General features: G+C 46.2%; 3 protein-coding genes across 3 annotated transcripts; 2 read left to right on the forward strand and 1 right to left on the reverse strand.

Moving 5' to 3' along the window:
- Nucleotides 1–141: 141 nt before the first annotated feature.
- LOC148833589 (G protein-coupled receptor 4-like) lies at nt 142–3075 on the forward strand. Its single transcript, XM_088915208.1, has 3 exons — nt 142–591; nt 754–1164; nt 2992–3075. The coding sequence occupies exons 1-3, from the start codon at nt 142–144 to the stop codon at nt 3073–3075; spliced, it is 945 nt and encodes a 314-aa protein (XP_088771334.1).
- A 1061-nt stretch (nt 3076–4136) lies between these two features.
- On the forward strand, nt 4137–5120 carry LOC148833590 (G protein-coupled receptor 4-like). The gene has a single exon (XM_088917894.1). It carries the CDS (start codon nt 4137–4139, stop codon nt 5118–5120), a length of 984 nt encoding a protein of 327 aa, XP_088774020.1.
- A 7145-nt stretch (nt 5121–12265) lies between these two features.
- On the reverse strand, nt 12266–13276 carry LOC148833591 (G protein-coupled receptor 4-like). Its single transcript, XM_088915152.1, has one exon. It carries the CDS (start codon nt 13274–13276, stop codon nt 12266–12268), a length of 1011 nt encoding a protein of 336 aa, XP_088771278.1.
- Nucleotides 13277–16333: the final 3057 nt, after the last annotated feature.

Genomic DNA, 16333 nt, shown 5'->3' on the forward strand with positions numbered 1-16333 from the left:
ATCTAAATTGGTGGTAAAGGTTTAATCCCAAGCAAAACACTGTTGAGGTTGAAGTTGCTGAGAGACGGTTGGACTTCAGCAAGTGTGTGAGAGAATCGGGGGAGACAGAGCTACTCTGCAGTAACTCCTCTGACAGAAGCTATGAACGACTCCAGCAGCCCTGGTTGTGATTACAGAATCAACGGCAGTGCATTCCTGACATTTCTCCCTGTGCTGTATGGCTCCGTCTTCTGCGTCGGGCTGCCCACCAACTGCCTGGCCCTGTACGGGCTGTACCGCCTGGTCAAGGCCAACTACTCCCTCCCCATCTACGCCATCAACCTCCTCCTGGCCGACCTCCTCCAGATTGCCACCCTCCCTTTCTGGATTCACTATTACCACACAGGTCTTGTGTGGCACTTTGTAAACACTTTCCATAGGGTCCTGATCTGCATCTCTTTCATCAGCCTGTTTGCCAACATCTACTTCATGTGCTGCATCTCCCTGGAGAGGTACCTGGCCATCGTCCACCCACCGTGGTTCCAGCACGTCCGCAAATTCAGGAATGCGTGTTTAATTTGTCTATGCGCGTGGATGGCCAACATCTCCCTGGTGATTATCTCTGTGTACAGCAATGAACAGTGCAACAAAAATGCATGCAGAAAAATGTCTGCTCCCAAGAAGAACTTTTCCGTGTTCAATATCACCGTGATTTCCTTCTCCTTCTTCCTGACTTTGGCCTTCCTGCTGATTTTCTTCTTTTGAGCTCGCAAGAGGCTCGTGGGGGCTATGTTCCTGCAGGAGGAAGACAGGAAGAGGATTTCCCATGTCCTGCTGCTCATCATCGTCATCTTCCTGCTTGTCTTTGGGCCCTACCATGTGGTGTGCCACGTCTGGTACGTGGGCACCCTGGTGGTCAAGGACAAGGACATGTGTGTCTTCGAGTCTGAGATGTTCGTCTATCACCGGGTCAGTCTCAGCCTGCTCAGTCTCTATGTCATCCTGAACCCCATTATGTACATCTTCATCAGGACTGATATCAAACAGACCCTGCACTTGCTCGCCTGTTGCCCAGGGATATGCAGTCTAATGAACTTCGGGAGACCCAGTATTCAGCAGGAAGATGGGCAGACTCCCCGGTCAGCATCTGAAAGCAACATCCATCTTGAAACAGTGCAGAGCAATGTTGGTGACTCATGCCCTGCAATTGCTTCTGGGTAATTTACAACACGATAACAGACCATGTATTAAAGAATGCACTTAATACAAAATGACCACAAATGGAACTGAAATGCTTAAAAATATTATTAATTTCAAAACATACTGTATAGCTTTTTAAGTCTTAACTAATAACAGCAGGCTAGGGAAATAAGGATGCTGGAGATTGAAGACAAAGCAAGGGACACAGTTGCTATTTTGGCTGGATGCTTCTTAATCTAAGGAGAACATTGTGAACACAATTGCATGCACTTCATTTTCCTTCCTCCTTTTGAGTGCCTGAAATGAAGTTTCTGCGTAACACTCACTGGTCTTGGTATTGAGTAGAGCTACAACATGAAATCATGACTAACTGTATATGTTATATGCTGTATCACCCTGCAACTCTCAACTGGTAGCCCTACTAGAGCTCAGCAGGTGTGAGCCTGGTCAGTACCTGGATGGGAGACTCTTGGGAAAGCTAAGGCTGCTGCAGGAAGAGGTGTTAGTGGGGCCAGTAGGGGACCTCACCCTGCAGTCTGTGTGGGTCCTAATGTCCCAGTATAGTGACAGGGACACTATACTGTAAAAAGGCTCTATTACTGTTAAGTCTCATCTTCAGATGAGAACTTAAAACTGAGATCCTTAAAAATCCCAGGGCGTTTTTTCGAAAAGAGTAGGGGTGTTACCCCAGTGTCCTGGCCAAACTGGACTTTACCCATCATGGCCTCCTAATAACCCTCATCTCTGAACTGGCTTCATCACTCTGCTCTCCTCCCCACTGAGAGCTGGTGTGTGGTGAGAGTACTGGAGAGCACTCTGGCTGCCGTGGCATCATCTATGGGGGGGTGACACATGGGTAGTGGTTAAGAAGAGTCTCCATTACCTGTAAATAGTGTTGAGTGGTGTCCACAAAAGCACTGTAAGAACTAATTTTTATTAATTATGACTTGTGACATCACAATGAGACTGCAGCTCCAGCCAATCAGATCCGTCTCAAGCCAATCGGATAACTTGCATCTCTCCCATCAAAAAACAAAATCAGGAATACTGTTAATGTTATGATTGGATTCAGGACACAGAAGCTCTCCTTCAGCAAGGTTTTATCCAGAAACCGAGGACTGATTCTTCAGAATGCTGCAATGAGTCAACTCGCTGGGGAAACAGGAAACGTCTGATGCAACTGCAAGTATGAAAAAAACCATGAAAACGTTAGACCTCTGAAACGCCTTGCTTGTAAATACTGTACATAAAGTAACTTGTGTGTTTTGTTGTGTGTAGTGTAGTTTGTGTTTTGTCATTGTAATAAATATTTGTTTACCCAAGTGTGCCTGGATTATTACTCCTCTCAACAAAGCTGTGTCAGAGAACAAAGAATTCATGTTCCTCCAATTATACAGTACCAACTGCTTGGGTATATTGCTAGAAAATCACAAGTCGGAGGGTATGAATAATTATTTCACTGATGGACTAAATTGCTCAGTCAATTTTCCACCAGTTTCGTAACCCCCCCATTTGTAACAATATAACAGTAGCAATGAGCTAACGCATAAAAAAACAGACAGGTGCCTAATAGTCACTTTTAAGTCTTAGAAGAAATAAAATAAGGAAAGCAAGAACATCTTTCGCTTTATATCTCTGAAACATTTACCCTGCTAAATGAACCAAAAGGTTTTGTGTTTCTTGCAATAGTTTACAACAGCTTTCTGTGGTTCCCGATGGTCTCAGCATCATTCTAGTGTAACGGCTGATAGCCGTTACACTAGAACGTGGCAGTACCACGGAGTGCTTTTGTAATCGTTTCGTACACGACAGCTTGGCTCAGGAGACCACGGGAGAGTGCAGTATAGCACCGAGGTGATGTTGAAACCACTGCAAACCACAGCAAGCCTAAGATGAAGCCATGGCCAAAGTGCAGCAGTGGAGAAGAAATCCATTAATGAATGCATGGCTCGGTGGAAGAACTTCAGTCAGGCGGAGTTTAGCCCTTTCCAAGGAAGTTGTTAATCCAGGGACATCTGAATGCACATGGAGGCATCCAGGATGTGTGTTGGCATCGCCTTGGAAATGCCCTCTACTTTGCCCTCTCTCTCTCTCTCTCCTGGTCTGCTTCTGCGCCTGCACGGTGCAGAAGCTCTCACAGCCACGCCAGCCCAAGCCGAGTCCTGTGCCCTTTGCCACGTTGCATCACAGGGCTGAGAGAGGGGAAGTGGGTGCCTCTGTTTGTCGCAGAGTCTCCTCGGCATCCACACACCCTGCAGCATCTCTGCTTGTGAGTACCAAGTGCCTTCCATTTGAAACATTTTAAGAGGGGGCCGGGTTTTGCCGGTGGTCCTTGAGCCCAAGTCCGGTGTTGACTCGCTGATAGCCGATTGCCGAATGCCTTCTTGCACGAGTCCTCCATTTCTCAACGTCTCGCTTTTTCAGAAGCCGCTTGATCTGCAGAAAAATCGTTTCTCTCTCAGGAGATGAATATTAATCTCTTTACCTTTTGGGGACTACGGTGAACTTTTGTTTTGTGGCAGTTTCATTTTCTCAAAGATCAAAGCACAGATAACTGTGCGTTTCTTGGGTTTTGTTGCAGACGCAGTTGCTGGTGATCAAGGAAGAGATGTTGTGCAAGGCGTTTTTTTTTTCCTTTTACCATCAAGAAGTATAATGTGCTTGTTACGTGCTCTTGCATATGTTTTCAGATTTCCGTGTTGAGTTTTTCGTTACGTAGGAGCAGGCGAGTCAGGTGGCCTCCTAATTAAAGTGCTGTAGTTCCATGATTGTGAAGGAATCATTACATTGGCACACGGTCTTCAATAAGCTCCTCATTGATGTTTTCTTAGGCACTGACACCCCCCCCTGTGGCCGATCGACTAGGAAAAAGCCTGTGTTGTCTCCGAGTGCTGCAGGTGGTGTCAACTCTGTCCTTGCTCGGCCTGCGAGTACCACAACTGAGCCCTCCTACAGCCATGAACAATTGCGTGAACTTCAGCTCAGAGCAGATCTTCCTCCCTGTGCTCTACGGGGGTGTCTTCTGCGTGGGGCTGCCCGTCAACTGCCTGGCTCTGTACGGCTTGTACCGGCTGGTCAAGGCTGACTACGCCCTCCCTGTCTACGTCATCCATCTCCTGATCGGCGACCTCCTGCAGATCCTGACCATGCCCCTCTGGATCGACTACTACCGCATGGGCCACCACTGGCGCTTCGGGGATGCCGTCTGCAGGCTGGCCAGCTACGCCTTCGGAACCAGCCTCTACACCAGCATCACCTTCATGTCCTGCATCGCCCTGGAGCGCTACCTGGCCATCGTCCATCCCCTCCGGTTCCAGGACCTGCCCAAGCTGAAGATCGCCCACCTGCTTTGCCTGACCTCCTGGGTGGTGGCGATCGTCATCCAAGCCCTGGGCTACCACTACGGCTTCGAGGGCACCCAGAAGGGGCTCTGTTTGGAGAACTACCCCAAAACGAGAGAGTTCCTGCAGTTCCAGTTGATTGTCATGCCCTTCACCTTCCTTCTACCCGTCGTCCTCTTCGGGTTCCTCTCCTTGAGGATTCAGAGAAGCCTCCGCCGGGATCCCTTCATGACTGCTGAGAAGAAGCAGAGGATCATCAGCCTGCTGGTGGTGGTCCTGCTCCTCTACGTCCTGATCTACGGGCCCTACCACGTCACCTCCTACGTCCTCTGCCTCGGCATGCTGCAGGCCAGGCACAGATGCGAGTACGAGGCCCGGGTTTTCCTCTGTCTGCGGATCACACTGGGGATCCTCAGCCTGAACCCCGTCCTGGACCCCATCATCTACATCTTCCTCCGGCAAGACGTGCGGGAGACGATGGACTCCTTCCCCCTGCTGCGCCGCCTGCTCAGCCTAACGAGCACCTCCGGGAACGCGGTGGGCGATCGGGAGCCTGACGCGGGCACCCATCTCGGGTCCGACATACAGCTGGAGGAATGAGGTCCGTGGCCTGCCCGGGTCAGAGCATTCGGACCCCCCGAAGCAGATGAAAAGAGTCTTGGTGCCTGCGCAAATGAAAGTAAAACAGGTCAGGAACGAGAAGAGGTCTTTCAGCCCATCTAGCTCATTGGCTCTTTAGCAGTTAATTGATCTGGGGATTTCATTCGGGCTTTTCTTGAAAGAAGGCTGGGTATCAGCTTCCACGACGTCGGCTTCAACAGGTAGCCCGTTCCTTCCTCTTACCACCCCGTGTGTGAAGAAGAAAGGCTGTAGGCAGCCCGTTTCCTACTCCCACCACCCCCTGCGCAAAGCCATTTCTCCTGTCCTGGCTGAAGGATAGTGTCTAGCCATGTCACGAGAAAAGCCAGAGTACTGGCTGCAGCACCATGGCTGGGGCAGCTTGTTCCACCCTCCCGCCAGCCTTCGTGTAAAGAGGCGCCTCCTGTCCTGACGGGGGGGATTTCACCACACCTTGTGCCCCAACTCCCAAAGGGTTTGCCTCAACTTTCCAGAGCCAGCCCATGCCACAGATTTCAAACCTGTGGAAAACCCATGGATGTTGATGGTGATGTTGATGGTGGATGGATTACACGACATTGTCCTCGTCTGACATGCCAGCAAAGGAAAGCCTGACAGGATAAGTTGCACACGTTTCACACCTGTGGAATATACAGTGCTCATGCTGTTCTGGGAGGGTTGTTCCTACTTGTTGTTGCCTGTGAGAAAAGCAGCACTTGGGTTTGCAGGCATAAGTTCTGGTCCCCTGTGTGTGAAACAATATCACTCGCTGAATTAAGTGTAAAAAGTGTGATTTTTCATCAACATTTATTAATCTACACAGTTCTCCGTCTCTTTTAAGGCGATTGAATATGTATATCTATGAAAGTTCACTATGAGTATTTTTTAGCTCTGATGAAGTAAGACAACAAACATCCAGGGTGCCAATACCTAAGTCAGCAAATTCAAACAAGTAAATATACTAGCAGGGCAAGATTGTATCCCCAATTAAAAAAAAAAAAACATTTGTTTTTCTCCCTTCAAATCAATTCTCACTGTTTCCATTATATATTCAGTAATGACGTATATTGATGTATCTTTAATATACTGTTCTAATACTATCGTTTCTTGCTTTTAAAGACTGAATCAATAAAGTTAAAAAGATACAACTATCAATCATCTGTACACGTTAATGCCTTCAAAATAATACTGTAAGAATTCCAAATAAAATACATTTTGTGTTTGACGATGTTCTTTCGCTGTTTGTGCTGCACGCTCAGCGCAGGTTTTCACATTGAGAATTTTTCCCCAGGTTTTCGAGCTCTTCCTGACTGAGGAGCAGACACTCGCCATGGAAGATCAGCGGGCCGAGTTGGTCCCAGTCGGGTGTTTGTATCGCGGTCAAGTGAGCTCGAAGTTCGAATACGTCAATAGCATTTTCACGAAACCCCCTAGGGTTACAAAAAACACTTGTATTGTGTATAAAGTACATGGTGAATGTTTTCAAAGCCTTCACTTTGTCATTTTTATGCCATTTTTTTGACCACACACACGAATATTCTTATGGTTCATATCTTCCCAAGGGAAATACATAAGGTCTTCAAACCAAATGCATTTTAAAGACCCCGACTTGTGAAACTTTTCACAGCCTTCACTTGGTTACAGCATTGTGAGTATTGTGGTTTAAATGCTATTGGCTTGTGAACAGCACCACCCTGTACCAGTGCATTGCCTGTCTAATGGTGCCGTATCAAATAAAACCACAAGAAAAAACGTTTCACAATGCAAAGCTGTGAAAAGTCAGTCTTCTGTGAAAAAATTTGAACAGCATGGGAGCTGCTTTTAAAAAGCTGTTAAGCACAGACGAGGAATGTTCCTGCTGTCAGCAGTATTGCATATATAGTTGACCCTTACCTGAATGAAAACAGGACATAAAAAAGGGTTTCAGAAATAAAGCTTTATCCCTGTTGGTTACAGGCTGGATAATTGGAGACTGTGCTGTTCTGTTTCCTATGGTCTTATATGGGTCGCTCGCATTAACCCCTATTGAGCAGTAGTTCGTGCATTGTGAAGGTATGTACACAGCGGTCCCGCAGTGTTCCAGTTGGTACGTAATTACGCATCAATCAGAAATCTGAGGTTCAGAAAAAGCCAATTAGCTCACTGATATGTTCATGTAAACGTTGTGAGAAATTTCACATGTCGCGGTCTTTAAAATGCGTTTGGTTTGAAGGCTTTGTTTCCCTTACAAAGATATTGACATCAGAATATTCGCGTGTGTGTGTGGTCAAAAAGTGGAGGCTGTGAAAACATTCACAATGTACTTTATAAACGATACAAGTGTTTTCGTAGCTCTAGGATAATGACTTGCATCAATTAATTCTGTGCTTCAAACTGAATTAAAAAAAAACAGATGAGTTGCACATTTTACAGGACGATTTCGGAAGGAAGCTTGCACGAACGCAAGGCACAGCTGATCTTCCTCGTTCCTTGACAAACGAGCCCTGTGGGAGAAACGGTTTTTGTCTTCTCATTTTTATAGTTTTATTTCTTATTAGTCAGTATTTTTTTGTGATTTTGTTTGGTGGGTTTGTTTTCACAAAGTCGTGAATCGCCTTATACACAAGGCATATTGCTTTCTATGTCTCGTTCAATTGCTGTCAAGATTCTCGACTCCGTCTCCCCACGGTATCACTAGGTGCCTTTCTATGGTTTTGGAAGTAATTGATGATTATTAACCTGTTTCTTTGTTCCCTCTTTATTGGGTCAAATTGAACACAGCGAGCCTGCACATTGAGAAGTGCCAGCGATAATGAAAGCTTCCGTCTTTTATTAAAATCATTTCATTTGCACATCTAAAATCAAGACAAAACACACCCACCATAATGACTGCTTCTGTGGTGTACTCAATGCGATGCAGATGTGGTGTTTCAGCAGGGTACTCAGTGAAACTAGCCTTTGGTCATGGGCAGCATGGAGGAGCAGTGTTGACCATTGCTGCTTCGCAATGTTGGGGCCTTCAGTTCCATGCCACGGGTGCCACGGGTGCTCTCTGTGTGGAGTTTGCATGTTCACGCTGAGTTCACGATGGGTTACCCTCTGGTGCTCTGGTTTCCTACTACAGGTCTAAAGATATGCTGGACATAAACAAAAACTGGCCCTGGTGTGAATGCGTGTTTGTGTGAACTGGTAACATTCCACCTTGTGCCTCTTGCTTGCCTGGGTGAGCTGCAGCTCCCCATGACTCTACTGAATAAAGTGCTTAGGAAATAGCCTGATAAATGAGGTGTTGCACAAGCCTTCGTTGCTTACTTATAAAGAAGTGTTGCCTTCACAACTACAAGAGAAGGCAACAAGGAGAGCAGAAGTCATAAAGGCAGGGTACGGGCTTCAATAGCATGGTTTGGCACCGTATTCCCAACTCCCACCACCCTTTGTGTAAAGATGTGCCAAGCCTGACTGGAGAATCTCACCCAGCGGTCACCTGAAAGAAGCCAGGGTGTTGGCTTCAACACCACGGCTGGGCCGCTTGTTCCAGACCCCCGCCCCACTTTGTGTAAACTTTGTGCTGGCTCTCCGCAGCTTTACCTTTTGTTCCAGAGCATTTGTTTATTTTTCTTTTTTTTTTAACGTTGTGACTTGCTGTGCCTCTCGCCCCTTCAGCAAACGTCGGTGTGGGTGTGCCAGCAGCAAGAAAGAACCACAAAAAACACACACACACACAGGCGATACGCATTTCCTTTTACCGGCTTTCAAAAGCAGCTTCAAAGCCCGCACAGAAAGTGTGCTCATTCTGCGGTGCGCCGCATCCGGTTGAGAGAGAGTGACACAGCAGCTGTCGCCCACAGAGGGCTGCTGGCACTGCGGTTGAGCACCGACAGCCAGGGAGCTCCAAGCCCAGCAGGGTTCCTGCCACGCTTGAACTCCTCGAAAGAGATCACTTCGTGAAGTGCATGTCTGGGTTGGGCTATTTGAAAATAGCCAATACACCGCCCTGAATGGCCCTGCACCCTGGGTTATGCAGCTTGACAGTGGCACTGAGACACGGGAGACAGGGGTCTTAGTGCCGACAAAAGGGGGGTTTATTGTCCTTTAGTTTTCAATGGGAGTGCTGGTCACTAGGGCATAAACTGAAAGCGGGATAGTGAGAGATAGTCTCCCATAGCAGGACATACTGTATAGTTGTAATAATAATTCCTTACACTTATATAGCGCTTTTCTGGACATTCCACTCAAAAGCACCTTACAGGTAATGGGGAATCCCACCACCACCAGTGTGCAGCCCCACCTGGATGATGCTCCAGTACTCTCACCACACACCAGCTCTCAGTGGGGATGAGAACAGAGTGATGAAGCCAGTTCAGAGAGGGGGATTATTAGGAGGCCAGATTGGTAAAGACCAGGGGGAAAGTTGACCAGGACACTGGGGTAACACCCCTACTCTTTTCAAGAAATGTCCTGGGATTTTTAATGTCCATGGATAGTCAGGACCTCGGTTTTATGTCTCATCCGAAGGATGGCGCCTTTTTACGGTATAGTGTCCTCGTCACTATACTGGGGCATTAGGACCCACACAGACTGCAGGGTGAGCACCCCCTACTGGTCCCATTAACACCTCTTCCAGCAGCAGCCTTAGCTTTCCCAGGAGTCTCTCATCCAGGTACTGACCAGGCTCACACCTGCTGAGCTTCAATGGGGACTAAGTGCCAGCTGTGAGCTGCAGGGTGATATGGCTGCTGGCTGTTGTGGCGAAACAAGTCACAGTGCAGCTCAGTGAAGGATTGAAAGAGGTTTATTAATAACAAAGAGGCCTCCTAGAGATCAGACCGACAGAGTAATCCTCTACCCATCTGATCTGCTTACCATTGTTCATAAACATCCTTTTATACTTTAAAACACCTCCTCTATGTACCTAACATGGTATTGGAGAAGCACATATTTTTGGATCAATATATTTAGGGTTAACCTCTGGTCCTTATACAGAATTCCAGATATGCAAGACAACAGTGTGCTTGTTCAGCATGTTCATCAGTCAGATTCTTTTGTGGCAACAACAGGTATTTGTACAGCATATCTTTCACACAAGAAATTCTTGCACACAGGGCAAATCTTACACAGGGAAATCCTATAGAGAAATCAAAATACTAAAAAAAGATGGATGGTAAAGAAGATGGTGGGACATCCTTATATAGAGCAATGCAGGAGGAAACAGTGTAAAAAAGCATTCTTTCAGGACCCTATGCAGACAATACAATCTGGGGAGGAATAAGGAAAACACGGGGGAAAAAGCATGCAAGGGGGCTGGAAGGAAAACAGGGGGCGTGTCCACGGTGTGCTGGTGTTCAGGGGAGGTGTGGCCGAGGCAAACAGTCCAAGGGAGTCCGAGGCAAATCCGTGAATGTAGCAATAGTCCAAGACCGGGTAATCCATCGTGACAGACAAACAGAGTTTAAAGCTGGAGCAGGATCCGGGACCAGGTGCTCCGAGCCCCGGACCCAGAAGGTCAGGACGCCGTAGAGGCCGATGCCGCCGAGTCACTCCTGGACTCGCGGGTAGGCAGGCTTCCGGGCGTCCATCTTCCAAAGCTGAGCCCAGATTGGCAGGAACGTCTGGCTTTTATAGGACGGGGGACAGGAACCGGAGGCAGGTGCAGGGGATGAAAACAAAACAAGGAAGGGCTGGAGCGTCGTTAAGAGGAGGGGTTTATGATCGTGACAAGCAGTCAGGGTCAAGAGTGAGAGGGAAAATGAACAGTTCAGCACTGAGGGGGTGGAGCAGACTGCTGCAATATAATTTGGCCGGCCCTTGTGTTTGATCAGTGAAGTGTGTTCTCCCCTGGATGAAAATGGTGTTTTCTTTCACTGCTTGGCAATTGTATCCCATTGCTTCTTGGTCTGGGCTTTGCGAAACTCCCAGTTGATCAGTGTTTGTTTTCCTGCGAGCTTCAGTGCAAAGGGCGGACATCAACAACGGAACCCGGAAGACTGGAATCGGAAGAGCTACTTTCTGATGCAACGTCTGAAAGTTTGAATTTTGATCAAGCGGGCTCAGGCAACAGTGCATTGAAGCCTCTAGTGCACATGAGGAGAGTATCAGAGCATGATCAATTTCAAGACGAGTACTATTTCATTTCCAAAAGTTTTTAGGTTATCAAAAAACAGGACTGTTTTTTTTTTCCTCGTTGGAAAACGGGACCCCACAATTCAGTATTATTCTCCTTTGCATCTAAAAAAACAAGTTGACTATGAACGATTCTTAGAGGTGAATACGAAGAACACATCTATAAATGTCAGTCTGATGGATATTGGCTCCGATTCAATTCACACCTTCTAAATGCACGTCAAGAAGCAGAAGTCAAGAAGCAAAAAAAATCAAGACAATGACAAATACTGGATCTTACATTTTAATGTGCGTAAAAAAAGCTATACAATTGAGTAAAATCAGGGCCAGGTTGTGGTGTCCGTAAGCCCTGGGCACTTTCACTCCGAAATGTGCAAAAAGACGGGTCAACGCAAATTGAATTATGTCGATTGACACGGTGCACTTTAAACTCTTCTAATACTAAACCACGTGATTGATGGAGCGAGTCGAGCGTCACCATCACTTCGATACTTCAAGTTTCTAGAACAGCCGCTAGAGAGCGTATGATTATTGATTTGGAGCACCTAGAGTCGATCGCAAGCATGTTGCAAGCGTTCTTCACTAATGTTTCCCTCCTTTGTAGGCCTTAAAAATTTCGTAGACCCTAGGCACTGTGCCTACAGTGCCTCATGGGAAATCCAGCATTGAGTAAAATATTAACTGCACTGCTTTTAAAAATTCCACATTGAAGTGGGATGCCAAAGTGATAATGACTTTCTTTACTCTCCCTTGTTTGCAACTCTTTGGATAAATAGCTTGACAAACAGGGGCTGTGTTCTTTTAAAGCTGGGGGGTCATCATCATGGCTGAGCAGGACTTCAACACTCGTTTCGTCATTATTGCCAAATGAACATATTACGTGAAGGAGCTCTGGCATTTGCATTATTTTTACATAATAATATATTTGCGTGCCATGTTGGAAGCTGTGTGGGAGGTGATTAGCTCTGCTATGCATGAATGATGCCCTGTAGGCGGTGCATTAAAGTGAGACAAGGTATCGGGGGACTCTAGACCGAATCTCTCTGAGACACGGCGTCAGACACAGTGTGAACAGTTTCTCTGCCTCGATCCGATCTTCTGGGCCTCCTCCCCCAGTTCCTCAGGAGGTTGACCAGCCCCTGACCGCAGCAGCCCGAGTCCAGGATCTCTCGGAAGTCATTCCGGAGGAAGATGTACATCACGGGATCCAGGAGGACGTTTAGGCTGAGGATCCCGACGGAGATCTGCAGGAGGTCGAACAGCTGGCCCTCGTAACTGCAGCTGTCCGCCACCACCAGCGTCCCTGCGTAGACGGTGTAGCTCACGACGTGGTAGGGCCCGAAGACTGTGATGAAGATGACAATAATCAGCAGCAGGAGGCCATAGATCTTCCTCTTCTCCTGGGGGGAGATGAAGGAGTCGCTGGCCAGCACCTGCCGCACGCGGAAAAAGCAGAAGAGGAGGAAGGCAAGGGGCACGAGGAAGGTCAGGGGGATGACGATCAGCTGAAGGATGGCAAAGCCCCGAGGCGTGGGGATGGTCTTCAGGCAGTCATTCTCGCGCACGCTGAAGCCGATGTAGAGCGACCAGGAGACCATGAATATAATGAGCACCCACAATGCCAGGCAGGCCAGGATGCTGTTCCTGAGTTTGCGATGCCTCTGGAACCACAGCGGATAGATGATGGCCAGGTACCTCTCGAGAGAGATGAAGCACATGAAGAAGATGCTGGAGAACATGGTGATGTAGAAGATGCAGCTCACCAACCAGCAGGCCATACTACCCAGGTACCACTCATTCATGTTCAAGGCAAAGTCAATCCAGATGGGGAGGGTGGCGATGTGGAGGAGGTCAGCCAGCAGGAGGTTGATGATGTACACCGGGAGGGTGTAGTCGGACTTGATCAGGCGGTACAGCCCGTACAGGGCCAGGCAGTTGGAGGGCAGCCCGACGCAGATGATGCAGCTGTACAGAGGGGGGAAGATGACCCGCTCGATGTTCTTGTTGATGGTGCAGTTTTGGTTATGAGTGACCTCCATGGTCTTCAGGACTGCACTGAAGGGAAGAAAACAGATTCTGAGAGGTGTATTAATACTAAAAGCTACTAATTCTAAAAATATAATACTAAAATATAGAAGTATAAGAAAAGTAAAAAAGAATGTAGTAAAAGCATAATACTGAACACTGATATTAAAAGTGGAGAAATTGAATTTGCTACTCATAACTAGAAAGATCTCACAATCTATCTTTTTGGGGGTTCCTGCAAGACATCAGTTTACAGAGATCCACATTTGTTAGGGCTCTGAAAGACCCTGATATACAGAAAACCATGTTCTATGGTTTTGGGGTTCCTGAAAGATCTCGGTACACCAAAATCCCTGTTCTTTGGGGGCTCCTGAGAGACCTAGTCTCCCCATGCTCAGGACCTGGAACTATGCCACCTAACACTGGTCCTTGGTGACTCTGCTGTGTCACTGGACCAAGATCTGGCCATTCTTGGTTCAAATTCCTTCAGAGCGACGCTTTGAGCACATAGGAGGCATCCGGTGCATTATGACAGACTACTCTTACGGGTACAGGCAATCGCGTCTGCTCCTGTAAGACCAGATCTTTTAGGCAAAACAGCTTACAAATGGGAGCCACAAAAAAGTGTGATGACCACAATCCTGCTGACTGCAGCTGTAGTGAACCTACACAGGAAGTAGACTTAAATTTCATTTTATTTAAAATCTGCATGGACCAGATACATTAAATTGATATGCACACAAGAAAACAAGTAGATCCAGGTTTGTGCCAGGACTACAAGCCAGTGAACCTTATTAGACTTTAGGGGGGTGATAGCAAGCAAATGCTGCAAATGTCTGAGCAAGCCTGTGTACAGTACGAATCCATGTATGTCTTTTATATACTGTAATTACAGCTATGTGCACAGAGAAGATGTGAAAAAGATACATATTGCACACAGTTCTTCCCAGATGTCCTTAGACCTACCGAAAACCCTGCAGCACAGAACAGAAAGCTGTCCTCTCTTTTAGCAGCTATGCTATGTTGATATCTTTGATAGCGAAGTGTGACAGCACCTCTGTGTGTCTTGCTCTTCCTAGAAAAAATGTGCAATTGAGAGGGCATTACCATCGTCTTTCTCTGAACACGCCATTACTTCCTTCTGCTTCTGTGAAGATGATCTGTGCCATGTAGCTCCGTGAAGCTAGCCCTCCTACAAGCAGCACAAACAAGGAGCCCCAACGCATTCGTCAATGTTTGGTTTGTGGTGGTTTGTGCCGTTGAAAGCTACATCCGAGCTGCTTTCTTTTCCGAGATATACAGTAGTACCTTATTTTTCATGGTTTGACGTCCTTCACCCCCCACAACAGCATGGGAGAACCAAACTGGTCACATTTGTTAGATCTGCGTTCGTGCTGGTTTGTGCCACCTGCTTTCATCCCCAGGACATACTGTAGCGCCTTATTCTGGGGGTAATCACGTCACTTTGTACAAGGGAGTTTACAGTTAGTAACACTCTGGATAAATCATCTACTTTAAATTATTGTTGGTGATAAAAAACACATGCAATATGCTGTCTCAGTCTGACTTGGGGTGGATGTTTTTTCTGTGCATTTGTGTTAAGAGTAGAATAAAGTACTTGTACAGTATGTCTACAATATTATAACCACAAAAAGGGAACAAAACGTATTTTCGCAATACTTCGTGGCTGTGTCGGTATTTTTTTTATAAACAGAAGAAATAAGGAGTGTTTCATTGTATCATTTTTTTAAAATAAGTTCCAACCCATCTTTGGAGCTACATATTTAAAAAAGTTTGAATGAGCAACTCCCTGCATTAATGACCACTGTTATACAATGGACCATCTTTTTCATGCAATGCAAATACCTAAACGTAGACAGTGCAAGGAAATTGGATTATACAGTATGTTTTGTTAGGGGCAGAACCATATTGGAAACACTGCACTTTTTATTTGTTATTTGTCAACTGAACGCATTTTGAAGAGAATGTCTTCCATATTGTTTTTGAATTGGAACATTTTACAGTTACTGTATATATATCCATCTGTTAATGGAGCACTAAGGAAAGAGATGTGTTCCTTTGCTTGTGCTGCCTTTAGGGGGGGAGGGCAACTTCACAGAGCTGTGCAATGTCTGCCAAAAATTAACAGGTGGAAAATACGTACCCTAATAAGATTTTCGCTTTTATTTAATAATGTTTTTTTCTTTTGCGTTGTTAAAATGGAGGCAGTTTATTTTGGGAGGAGGGGGTTAAGAAAAGCCTCCCACGTTGTTCAAAATGCCTCTATGTGTATCGACCTTCTGGGTGACCAGAACAAGGACAAAGAAGGATGTGTTTGCAGTGACACTAGCTCAGCAAAACTGCAATTTGTATATTGGAAACATGGAGATTGCTATCTGTTCACGGGAGTAAAGACATCAGGGAATCTAGAGACAACATCTCTGTCACCCCCTACCTGCATGTGTATACTTTCGGTGCATATTGTATACTCTGTAGACAGTGTATATAGCATACTGTGTATACTATAAGTGGGTTTTGTATACTGTGTATAGATTTGTGTTTATAGTATTCTGATATACAGTACAGTAAATATGTATGGTATACTGTTTATACTCTCTGTTTATATGGTGTATAGAGTATTGTATAGAGTATACTATCTGTGTAGATAGTACACAATCTTTACTATTTGTGTATTTAGTGCTCTGTATTTATTGTGTTAACTATCTGTACTCTGGATTGCATATACAGAGACATTTATAGCAGGATGATGTATATCACAAGCATACTTTACAGTATACCATCTTAAAACAGTGTACTGTGTGCAATACATACTATACATAATAACGTTCACTGAAGCCTGCAGTGCATACAGTATACTGCATGTATCACAAGGTCCTCTGAAGCCTGCAGAGCTCACTTCACAGGACTTTTTCAAGTCTTCTCTTTTCCATCAGGACTCACACAGGGAGGAGCTCTTTGTCTTCCTCCGTGTATTCTTAAACAGTTGAGTGGGACCCTGATCACTAGGTACCCTGCGCCCCCATCCTTAAAACTGTTATGTGCAAAAAAGG

This window comes from Atractosteus spatula, chromosome 5, assembly GCF_055471065.1.
Source record: "Atractosteus spatula isolate fAtrSpa1 chromosome 5, fAtrSpa1.hap1, whole genome shotgun sequence".
Lineage (NCBI taxonomy): Eukaryota > Metazoa > Chordata > Actinopteri > Semionotiformes > Lepisosteidae > Atractosteus > Atractosteus spatula.

Coding starts and splice junctions, on each gene's coding strand:
- LOC148833590 (XM_088917894.1), top strand. CDS start 4,137: ATGAACAATTGCGTGAACTTCAGCTCAGAGCAGATCTTCCTCCCTGTG.
- LOC148833589 (XM_088915208.1), top strand. CDS start 142: ATGAACGACTCCAGCAGCCCTGGTTGTGATTACAGAATCAACGGCAGT. Junction 592..753: donor GGATGGCCAACATCTCCCTG/GTGATTATCTCT, acceptor TGAGCTCGCAAG/AGGCTCGTGGGGGCTATGTT. Junction 1,165..2,991: donor TTGAAACAGTGCAGAGCAAT/GTTGGTGACTCA, acceptor CGTACACGACAG/CTTGGCTCAGGAGACCACGG.
- LOC148833591 (XM_088915152.1), bottom strand. CDS start 13,276: ATGGAGGTCACTCATAACCAAAACTGCACCATCAACAAGAACATCGAG.